We start from the raw sequence: 12,108 nt of genomic DNA, 5'->3' as shown, positions 1-12,108 counted from the left end.
ATTTGGTGTATAGGATGATATTTTCTTCAATAAGCATGAGGAAATTAGGTGAGCTTTAGTAATCAAATATAAACTTTTAGGTGTGAAGTTCAAAATCATCCTATATGTTATGAATATGTGTATTATAACAGTGAATAGAAAATATAACGTGCCACTGTTAGAATAAAAAATAAAATACTTTAGAACTGAATAGATAAACATCACATAACAATGTTATGATGATACCGTTAAAGAGTAAATGTTACTAGCTAACTATTAATGGTTAATGCATAGGGGGAAAAAATTAAGCAAGGTGAAATTAACGAACAAAATGATTTCTAATTCATATTTCATGGTGATGAAAATGCCACATCATCATCATGTTTATTTTGTCCACGAACATTGATTTTTTTTTTTTTTGAACGCCAAACGAAACCAATATATATAGAATCCTACAGAGAGGCAAACACCAATACAACAACCAAGCAGTGACAACTTAATGAGGACAAGGTAGCCCATCATTATTCAAAACAAAGACCAATGAAGATGGGGGCCTATCGACCCAAACGACATCACACATCTCCGGAAAACCAACCGACGCAATCTCATGCACCACACCATTAGCTGATCTGGGCACCCAAGACCAGCGGCAATCAAGAAAACCCCCCCCCCCAACTGCTTAACCCGAGCCAACACGGGGAAAGCCTCCCAACTACCCATAGACAGAGAGCTAGAAAGACATTTTAAAAGCAACAAAACCACCAAATTGAAGAACTACAACACATGATCGATCCAAGCATGATGATGATCATACGATTCTTGATGCCTCGGCTGACATAACTTAACTAAGAAGCAAACTCAATCTTGATACCACCAATGTTGACAGCGCCGTACTTGGGCACCAAAGTCACCACCACGCTGTCATCGTCCTCCGCCTCAATTTCCTCCAACAAATCTGTCAGCCCTAACCTCAAAATAGTGTTTATCTTCTTCTTGTGCTTGTGCCTGTGCGGCACACTTACAAAGCTTCCGGCAAACTCCGTCTTGTCAGGCCCACTCGGCAAGTCATCGACGTCATTCACAAACACATCAAACTTCACAGCCACGTCCCTGTCAAACTCGATTCCCTCAATCACCAATATCTCCTCCTCATCCTCCTTGGCCTTCTTGCTCCTCTTCTTCTGCTTCGGCCTCTTCACCACCGTGCTTATCTTCGACCCCAGACTTATCGGGAACTCAGTGCCTGCCACCACCTTGCTGGACGACGCAACAGCTGCGTGAGCAACTCCCAGCTTCTTCGCTATCTTGCCCAATGCAACTTTAGCCCTTCGCGGAGTTGGCTTCGAGCTGAGCCAAGGAATGTCCACATCTTGGTATGCATACCCAAGATTTTTGGTCTCCAAACAGTCCCTGACCTTGACTCGGACTAACTCTGCGTTCTCGTTGTAAAACAAGAATCCGGAGTCCAACCAGTCCTTGTCAGCAAGATCAGTTCTCTTACCTCCAAGAGTTTTCCAAATACTCCACATTCGATCGACATTCGAATGGTGTGCATAAAATACGGGGTCCCTACCAGCGGAGTAAAAGTTCCCCATGTCCTCAAAGTTGGGCTGGGTGTTGTCACCGGTCCATAAATGAACCGACCCGTGTGGGGTCCCCTCGATGGAACCGCCACCAGGGTTAGGCCCGTCCCCAGCCCTGTACGGGTTCCCAAAGAACAACTGAGCATTCTTGGAATTGGACACCATTTGCCTGTACATGATTTTGAGATTGGCGTTGATTGTGGTTTCCGTTGACACATTGTCCTCGGTCCTGTTGTAATCGAGATCGATCAGAGTCGGCGGCTGATGTTTGGCAGATCGGAACTTGTCGTAGAGAGGGGTCTTTGGATCAGCATAAATCGCGGGCAGTGGCATGCCGGCTGGCGAGTCCCAGTTCCAGAACGGCATAGCGAATGTCGGATCGTTAATGAGTTTGCCTAGGATCTTCTCGAAAAAGTACAAGTAGTAACGGTGGAACGGGAAGAAGAGCCATGAGTCGTGGACTTGGAGCTCGAGTTCTGGGAACCCGGCTTGGTCGTACGCGCCGTCGCAATAAGCGCAATGCACGGCTGCCTGTTGCTTGAAGCTACGTGGATCGTCGTCGGGTAGGGCTTTCATGAGCTCCATCGCTTTGTAGAATTTGTCCCTGTAGGCTTTGTCAACGGCGTGAGCCGGTGGCCTGATGCGGAGTTTGGCGGGGGCAGGCAGCTTAAAGTCAATGATTTTTGTGGCGGGCGGCGGGCAGCAGTTGGTGGCCTCTGCACCCGGTGGCAAGTCTGCAGAACCACATTTAGATACGTCTGGTGGGGCTATAGGCTTGGCAAAGGCGAACGGGTCTGTGCCCATACCCGCCACGCTGTATAGACCTCCAAGACCAAGAAGCACATTTCTCCTGTCTAGTTTGGACTGTGCTTGATCATTTTGGTCATTGTTTGTGGCTTTGCATGAGACCTTACGTGCGAAGGAACGCTTGGGCTTTGTGAGTAGGGAAACTTGGGAGTTGTTTTGAGAGAAGGGGGAGAAAGGTTTTGTGGCGGGGTTGGGAACGGTGGGGTTGGTGACTAGCGGAGGTGAGAGAGACGCCATGGCTTAGCTCTCTGGCTTTGTTGGGTACATTGACAAAGGTCAAGGAGGCTGCTTTTATAAAGGATTTAGGTGGATCCTCTCCGGATCCACACATCATTAACCTGCTAAGGCGATCCGAACCGTTGAAATTTGATCAAACGGTTACAAAAATTTTTTTTTTTAAATTATAATAATTATAACCGTTGAAATTAAATTTCAACAGCACAAATCACCTGCTCATGGATCCGGTTTCGGATTTTATGACCAATAACCATGCAGATACCCCGTAGTTGACGAAATAGAAAAAGAAAAAAAGGACCCCCAATCGCCCCACGCGGGGGGGTTAAGAGAAAAGGAACTCGCAGAGAATCTTCCCTCCCTGGTAAATATTTTAATCTTCTTTTCTAGGTGTTTAACTTTAAGAACGAAGGAGAAAATCTTTGACTAACACACAATTGTAATATAATAGGATATAATTTTTCAAACAATATATAATGGTACCATCTCAACGTAGATGTCAACGAATGCACTATAAAATGGTACTATCTTGAATATAATATATTTTAGGTTACATCAAGTAGGTAGCCCTATTCAAATTCACTAACTAGTTATTATTTATAGATAGTGTTTTGCTACAGTAATAGAAAACAATTATGTTTATGTATTCATTGATTCTTTTTTTCTTTAACAACTAATAACTTAACTCACTAACGATATCATTAATGAAGTTACTATTTGAGTCCTACAGTATATATCATCTTGTTATTGCTTCGCAAAGGGTTAAGACAAGTCTACAACGGGAGACTTTGATTATCTTGCAAAGTGGATTGCCTAATCCCTTTATTCTTCATGGTATCTTTGTCAACCCAACGTTTTCTTAGTTTAGTGTTTGGTTGCCTCTTTACGCAAAAGCTAGATATGCGAAGCGATCTAGCTAGTAACGTGAGTAGAATTTTCTTTTTTTTTTTTTTTTTGGAAACAGAGTAGAATTTTCTTTGGGCTAACGGAAACGCGTCTAATTTGTATGCGCTGTTTATCCTAAATCAAATTTGGTTTTTGCGATATGGAGGTGACATTTTGGATATGCGACAGATCTCGGTCACGGTGAAAATAATTGTTGTTATTAATATTTATTTTAAAATTGTACGTTGTGGATTTCTTGAAATTTTTAAATGTGTTAGTGGTGGAGAGGTTAAGGCCTAGTTTGGTACTGAGGTGATTCTAAAAAAAGCTGGGAGCTGTTTTTGTGTTTGGTAAACATTCAGCTTCAGCTTTTTTTCACAGTTTTGGATGAAAAAAAGCCAAAAACAAGAAGATGCAAAACCCAGCTTTGAAAAACTAGCTTTTTTTCACATCTGTTTTACATAAAAGTTTACCAAACACTATAATACTGCTTTTTTTTTTTTCAAAAGCACTTTTACAAAAAAGTTTACCAAACACTCTGCTGCTTTATTTCGCAGCTGGTTATTCTCACAGCACAGCAGAAGCAGCTTTTTTGCAAAGCACAGCAATACCAAACCAGCCCTAAGTCTACCAAATCCACTAGGCAATTGGCCAATAAGAAATAACTAACATGCCTTCTAAAAGGAAAATGATTGTTTAATTGATTTCATGATTTGTCATAATAGCAAATTAGCAATAGCTCTAGTTGATTTACGTACACAGCGCACATGGTCACCTCTACAACCTTTGACTTTCTACAAGAAAATGGTTGTTTAAAATCTCATCGTTGATCAGCTATTTTATACTACATTTTGACAATAATTTAATATATATAAGTTGCTTAAAAGGGAATCGGATAAAATGTATGACTACTAATATTATGTCAATCGTTGTTGTTTAATTTTCTTTTATGGTGCTTAAATACTTTACGTAACTCTTTTGATATTGAGCTACAGTCTAGGCTAAAAAAAAAAAAAAATATTGATGTTGGAGTTCGTGGATAGAAGACTATGATGACGATGAAGACAAAAGATAATGAAGTGTCAAGGCACTTAATTAAATAAAGGACATCAAATTGAGATTAGTTTATGGGTTATATTAATTTAATCAAGAGTTGGTGGATAGGAGATTATGATGATGATGAAGACAAATGATAATGAAGTGTGGGTTACATTAATTTAATCAATTCGAACACATGGAACCCATTAATTTGAATCCTAAGACGATAACCTTGTTGAAGAGAAATTGTATGACGTGTGGAACGGCATTGAGTATGCTCTTGAGGACTTTATGCTTTTGGTTTCTGTCCCCCATCTTCTCCTCTTGTTGGTCCCCCCAAATGTTTTTGAATATTAACATGTGCCAAATTATTCAAGTATTATTCATCGAATATTAACGTGGCAAATAAAACCAACAATAAAAATTCTACTCTCCAGCATAATTAATTAGAGGATAATAATTGCGTTTCCTGCACAAGGGAATATACAAAGTGACGGTGTGAGTAACTAATATATTTATGATGAAATCGTTCATTTTTTTTTATACATTTTAATGATTGAAGGATCTCTGATTCGACTAACATTTTTATAAGAAGATATCTGCATGAATTTTTAAAAATTAAATAACTTTAACTATAAAATTTATATGATAAAGATACATGATTAGAGAATGGTAAAATATGTGCATTCTCTCATAAAGGGAACACAAGTATGATTATTAATTATATATATCACCCCCATTAGTCTTTGTCTCGTAAAAGAATACTATTTGTTGAGGAGAAAACATTGCCCGTTGATGTGAAGTCGAACCGACGTTGCAAAGATGAGTTGAGCTGAAGTCTAATTTCTTAATTAAAATGTTGTAAACTCCCTTTGCGTTCATGATTCGAAACTCTTTTTTTCAAAATTGTTGTAATAATTTTGAATTTTCTCACTTTTTTTAATAACAATAATTTTATTTAAAGAAAAAATTGCTGTAAAAGAGCTCAATTTGCTAGAACTGATAAGCAACTGATCAAATTGATTAAAAATATAAAAGATAAAAAACAAAGACTACTAATTAAAATCTACTGGGTTGCTTAACAATACTAAAAAAAAAACACAACTTGTTGGAAATAAAATATAGAGAAAAGAGAATAAGAGGGACAGGAGAGATTAGGATGAGAAAATTAGTCTTCCATTATCATTAGCCATTTTACATAGGGCAACAAATACATGAGTTATCATCCAAAGGTACCCCAAGAACGTTTCTATATTATTATGGTGTTTATGATGGTTTAGTACCATACAATGTATAAAGATATCCACATTTTGTTCCTCGACACTCCCCCTTGGATGTTCATGTCTCAATGATAAGTTATGTTCACAGTTAATGATAGTTGCCTTGATAAAATCTTGCTTGAAAAATTCAATGGAACAAAACCTAAGCGAAGGAGAAAAACTGAACACAGTTTAGAAAACATTGATAATGTAACATCTCACATCGCTCAGGGGAGTGGATCCTGTAAGCGTTATATGTATATTCCCATCTCTACCTATCACGAAGCCTTTTGGGAACTCACTGGCTTCGGGTTCCATCGGAACTCCGAAGTTAAGCGAGTTCGCGCGAGAGCAATCCTAGGATGGGTGATCCACTGGGAAGTTTTCATGTGAGTTTCCAAAAACAAAACCATGAGGGTGTGGTAGGAGCCCAAAACAGATCATGCTACGGTGGAGTCAGGCTTGGGTTGTGGTGGGGCCCGGGCCGGGATGTGACATATCAGGTGTTTTATTTTAAATGCATTTAAGTATTAAATACATGATAGACCTATTCATAATTAACATAAATACTGCTGATATATTGTCAATTTTATAACTTTTTATTGATTTTATACAAAATCACCATTTTTATTTTAAGTTTCCAACCAATTATATCATTACACCTGGAGATACAGGACTGTGTTTCCTAAGCATTTATTAGAGCTTCTGTCTATGGTAATTGTTATTGATGTTAGCTTTTAATTTGGTTTTACATGATTGACCTATTTATAATTAACATAAAAATTGCTGATATATTGTCAATATTGTAACTTTTATTGATTTTATAGGGAGTCACCATTTTTCTTTTAAATTTCCAACCAATTATATCATTACACCTGGAGATATATGACTGTTTCCAAAGCATTGATAAGAGCTTCTGTCTCTGGTAGCTGTTATTGGTGTTAGTTTTTAACTAGAAATTGATGCCCGCGCGTTGCTGCGGGATTAGAAATTGTATGGAAGATTGATAAGCTGATTCTAAATCATCAAGTTTCCAACTGCGATGCATGACAATCAATTGAAACAATTGAAACGTTTTCTCTAAATTATTAAATAACATTTAACACAAACTGACTTGCAAATTCAAATGCAAGAATGCAAATGAAGATAAATTGTCAAATTCCATACATGTCAAACTTCATTTAGGAAATTGAAAACCATAAAAATAAATTGATAAACCCACAAAGATAGTTCACAATTATAAATGTTGAATGCTGATAAAATATATATTACGATGATCTCGGTTTCTCTCATAATTATAGAATGTTGAATGCAAACAACATACCCAAATTACCAATCAAACCAATCAAAATTTCCACTCCTTGGTTAATATCAGAGAATGACAAATCCAAATCTACGAACCCACACTGTCAACTGATTCCTTACCAAAATTATGGCAAGTATTGTTATACAATTCCAATAATGTTGTTCGAGTATTCCTTGAACATGCATCATTTGGTATATCCATCCCTCCCTCTCTCTCTCTCTCTCTCTCTCTCTCTCTCTCTCTCTCTCTCTCTCTAAAAGTCATTGTTAACAGTAATTATATAATAACAGGCTAAAAGAACTGTCAACTACGTTATCAAGGAAAAACATATGTCAATGAGAAATGAAGATAAAGAACCTTTACTGGTGTACTCGAGAAATTGAGAATCGTTATCTGCAAACGGCCTCCGATCGGATCACCTCTAAAATTCTAAGGTGCTACAGCTACTTTAAGAATAGCTTATGTCCAATACAACCCTGCAAGAATAGTCATTCTTCAATATTTAAGCAGGGCATTAAGATAAGGTTACAAATATAGTAAGCTCCCAATCGAGTATTTAAATGGAAGAGATATGTGAAGGCAGTCAAAGAACCCAAAAATATCAATGTTTCAAACGAATATCTGTCACAAAATTATTGCACTCGAACTACCCTAATAACACGTCATGGGCATACTCCCATGATTATCTGAAAAGATATCGTTGGTTACCGTTGACAATATATGGCATTCTCTTAAATTGAAAGCGTAAACAATGAAGCAATTTCTTTGGAAAACAGTTTTACAATGCAGTAGTTTTGAATTGGAAATTCAAAATGAACTTAGTTCAAGCTACAAAATTCAATAATTTAATAAATCAAGACAAATGAGCAAAATTGTCTTATATTAAACACATAGTTGGAGCTTGGAACGCATAAAATGAAAAAGAAAATTAGACCTTGCTTTCCCCAACTAATTTTCAAATGTATCTGTGTTAATTTGAAACCAATATTTATCCAATTAGAAAGTGTAGAGTCGTTCATATGTAAATTGTTTAACCTTGAAGCTTGCGATAACCACAAATGTTGGCGGGACTAATTGTTGCAACACAATGGAACTGAAGTTCTTTGCAACATCAATCCATAGTGTAACTCTTTTTTTTTTTTTTTCTTTCTCTTGAATCAATAGACATAAACAAAAAAAAGTTAGTAAGAAGTATTGTATTTACAACATTTGGAGATGATTTGTCAACATGCTTTTACCTAATATTTTGAATGTAGATTTACACTTGTTTTCAAGCCTTCTAATCAGCCACTTTTTGTTCTAACTCTTGTATTGCATTAATGTGTCCAAGAACATCTTGTAATCTCAAAGAAGCTTATGATAATTAATATAATAAAACCTAAACAAAATACCAAATTCAACTCCAATATAACGAAAAACTAAATTAACTTGTGGTGAATTGATGGCTTACTTTTTATAGCAATTCTGTAATTACAAATTCTTCTGTTAAATTACGGTGACCGGGAGATGTTGAAGCTGCATAAGCTATTTGAATTATGCCTACTATAATCAACCAGGGAAGAATCCTTTGTAACCAAATAGAGGTATTGGAGGACTGATACCCATGAAAGCTGATATGCATTCTATAAACAACATAACTCTACCAAGTTCACAATTCTCTTAAATTCCATTAAAAAAATCTACCAAACGGAAAATTCACTTGGAATTTACTGTTAAGCCAAATACCAAGAAATTGGAACTTATTTTGTAAAATAATTAACCTTTTCAAGTTGAAGTAGCTCCAATCTTGGGGTTGGCGACCTCAAGCATTGTGGCAACTCCTCTGTTCTCATCATCCAAAATTGCTCCTTTTATATAGAGTATCCATCAATGCATTGCTGCTCAACACCCAAATCATCAAATGCGAGAAAAAGCATATTCTAAGGTTTAAATGGAATTCCACAAATTCCCCAAATGGGCAACTCTAGAATTGTAAAGAAATTGTCTTTATCAAATCTTCAATTAATTATAGCAAAACTCAAAAAGTTTTAATCAGCTTACAAATCACCATTGCTTTGGACTTTGAGAGTGCAAGCAGTTGGGAAGCTGAATCCAATTGATGTTAAAAACTTGTCTCTTCACTTGTCGAAACAAGGAGCTCATGGCACCGGCGATGGTATGGAAAAGATTGAAAATTTGGTTGAGGAACCATCAATTGGGACAGAATTAGAGAGCAACCCTCAAAAGAAAATTGCAGCAACAGATGAGGAAGTAGTAGCCCCAAATCTGAGTTTGAATGAGAACTCTAGTGGAAAGGGAATAGACAACACAAGTGATGATGTTGAAACTCCAACCACAACCCCTGAAACATTGGAAGCAGACACCACAGAATTGTCATTGCCTTCCTCGCCGCCAACACTACCACAACAAAAATCAGCGCCTCCGCCTCCACCTCCACCTCCACCAGCGCAACAACTTTCACTGCCTAATACACAAGCAGCAACAAGAATACCAACACCCCCTCCACCACCATCATTACCCACATTGAAGCTAAATGTTGCAACACCGCCACCACCACCATCAATGCCCACCTTGCAGCCACAAGTTGCAGCACCTCCTCCGCCGCCACCAACATTAACACCACAAAATGTAGCAGCAGTTGGGGGGCCACCACCCCCACCACCTCCACCAATGACACCAGGATCAGTGTCAGTAACTCCACCAACCCCACCACCAACACCAATGATACCAGGGTCAACAATAGTGGCTCCATCCCCACCTCCACCAGGATCGTCAAATGGAGCTCCACCACCACCTTCTCCACCAGGATCGTCAATTGGCGGCCCTCCACCCCCACCTCCTCCACCAGGACCATCAAATGGAGGTCCTCCACCCCCACCACCCATGTTAAAAGGCCCATCAAATGGAGCTGCTCCACCCCCACCTCCTGCACTCGGCGCAGGAAGATCCTTGCGCCCCAAGAAAGACACCAAACTGAAGAGATCATCCCAAATGGGGAGTCTCTATCGCCTTCTCAAGGGAAAGGTGGAAGGATCTAGCTTGGATGGAAAAGCATCCAATGGGAGAAAGGGCGGAGTTGGAAGCAGCTCTGGCGGAAAACAAGGAATGGCCGATGCTCTAGCAGAGATGACAAAGAGGTATTTCTTGTACGGATAAGTAATCTAAGTACTCAAAGCCAAATAAAGCGAAAATCATATAAGTTTCTACTTTTTGTGTCTCAGATCAGCATACTTTCAACAAATTGAAGAAGATGTTAAGAAGTATACAAAGCCTATCACGGAAATGAGAACTACCCTTAGTTCTTTCAAAACAAAAGACATGAATGAGCTGATGCAGTTTCACAAGAAAGTCGAATCTGTTCTTGAACACTTGACTGATGAGTCACAGGTCAATAACCACTCATTGTCCGCTTTAGTTTTGTTCATTTCCATAGTAGTTATATGATCACTTCATGATCGTGTTTCATGACATGCCGTTTTGTGAATTGTAGGTGCTATCAAGGATTGAAGGGTTCCCAACAAAGAAGTTGGAAACAATAAGGATGGCAGCAGCACTGCACAAAAAATTAAATACAATGCTCACTGAACTGCAGAATTGGAAACTAGTGGCTCCATTGGGTCAGCTCCTTGACAAGGCAGAACGCTACTTCAATAAGGTGCATAAATGTTCATTTTATACAATCTTAATTACTTAATTGTCTCTTTCCATTTTCCATAAACTAATAAAAAAATGTAATACACAGATCAAAGGAGAAATAGACGCCATGGAACGAACTAAAGACGACGAAGCCAAGAAGTTTCAGAGCCAGAATATCCATTTCGACTTCAATATCCTCATCCGGATCAAAGAAGCCATGGTGGATGTTTCCTCAAGCTGCATGGAGATGGCACTAAAGGTTAGCAACTCAGAGTTAATTACTTTAAACAATCATATAACAATGATTTGGAAAAGAGAGTTTGACTTTGAATTGTTATATGATGCAGGAAAGGAGAGAAGCAAAGGCTGCAGAGAAGAGTAATGGAACAAAAACTGATCAGAAGCAAACAAAGATTTGTGTTAAAATGCTGTGGAGGGCTTTTCAGTTTGCTTTTAGGGTTTATACGTTTGCTGGTGGACATGATGATCGGGCTGACATGCTCACAAAAGAACTGGCTAATGAAATTGAGTCCGAACCGCAGCACCACTGAAACCCTAATTCCCAGATGGTCTTAAGGGCTTTGAAAGCAATAAATCGTAGTATTACCCATAACTTAATCTCCGTATGATTAACAGCATTCTGTTTTTGTAAAACCAAAAAAAAGTTCATTTTTCTTTTGTTGTGACCCTTGTAAATAATCCGGTCCAAATAAAATCTTGTAAAAAAATTAAGGCTTTGTATGTATTGAGTATGATTTTGATTAGGAATTAATTAGTACCACTCCAAGGCCGACATGAGTACAGATCTTGTCTTTGTTGTGTCCTTGTAAATTGTATCTTCTTTTATATATATACACACATATATACATATATACATACATGTCTGAGTTGTTACATTAATTAGTTCCATGAGTTGAAGATTTCATATTTCATATACAATTTTATGCTTAATAACCTTGGTGATACTGATACAAGTTTTTTATTTTATTTTTATCACTGGGATAATGAATATCCGTACTTGGGATCTCTTCTAGCATTGAATTACCTCTAGACTACAGTATCTAGATTTCATAGTTTTTTAACAAGTTAAGGGTTGTAGGTAGGGAAGAATTGACAGAAAAAAAAAATGCCAAAGGCACAATTAGGAAGAAAATTGGCCAAAAGAAAAACATCAGACACATAAAAGAGGCAATGTTTTAGATCAAGGCTTGCTCCTCCGGCTTCTGGATTTTTCTTGTTTTTGCCCTCTCTTATTTGGGCCTATTCCTATTCCGTTATTTCCTTTTTTTAAAAAGGGTTTTTTTTTTAAAGGATGAAAAAATAAAATATTTTTTAACTTGTTATTCACGAAATTTGAACTTATGTTAATCTAGCCTTGCAG

General features: G+C 37.8%; 2 protein-coding genes across 2 annotated transcripts; one reads left to right on the top strand and one right to left on the bottom strand.

The window, feature by feature from the left end:
- Positions 1-283: 283 nt before the first annotated feature.
- Positions 284-2,621, bottom strand: LOC103956758 (polyphenol oxidase, chloroplastic-like). The gene has a single exon (XM_048591010.1). The coding sequence runs from the start codon at positions 2,604-2,606 to the stop codon at positions 825-827; it is 1,782 nt and encodes a 593-aa protein (XP_048446967.1). The 5' UTR covers positions 2,607-2,621; the 3' UTR covers positions 284-824.
- Positions 2,622-9,122: 6,501 nt separating this feature from the next.
- LOC125480446 (uncharacterized protein At4g04980-like) lies at positions 9,123-11,508 on the top strand (the record flags this gene model as incomplete). Its single annotated transcript, XM_048591332.1, has 5 exons — positions 9,123-10,228; positions 10,313-10,478; positions 10,582-10,746; positions 10,834-10,986; positions 11,075-11,508. Coding segments are annotated over 5 exons (1,794 nt in total), but the record flags the coding sequence as incomplete, so codon positions are not given.
- Positions 11,509-12,108: the final 600 nt, after the last annotated feature.

The sequence above is a fragment of a genome, unplaced genomic scaffold, assembly GCF_019419815.1.
Source record: "Pyrus x bretschneideri cultivar Hongxiangsu unplaced genomic scaffold, Pyrus_bretschneideri_v1 Contig33, whole genome shotgun sequence".
NCBI lineage: Eukaryota > Viridiplantae > Streptophyta > Magnoliopsida > Rosales > Rosaceae > Pyrus > Pyrus x bretschneideri.
This window is presented reverse-complemented; position numbering and strand designations above follow the sequence as displayed.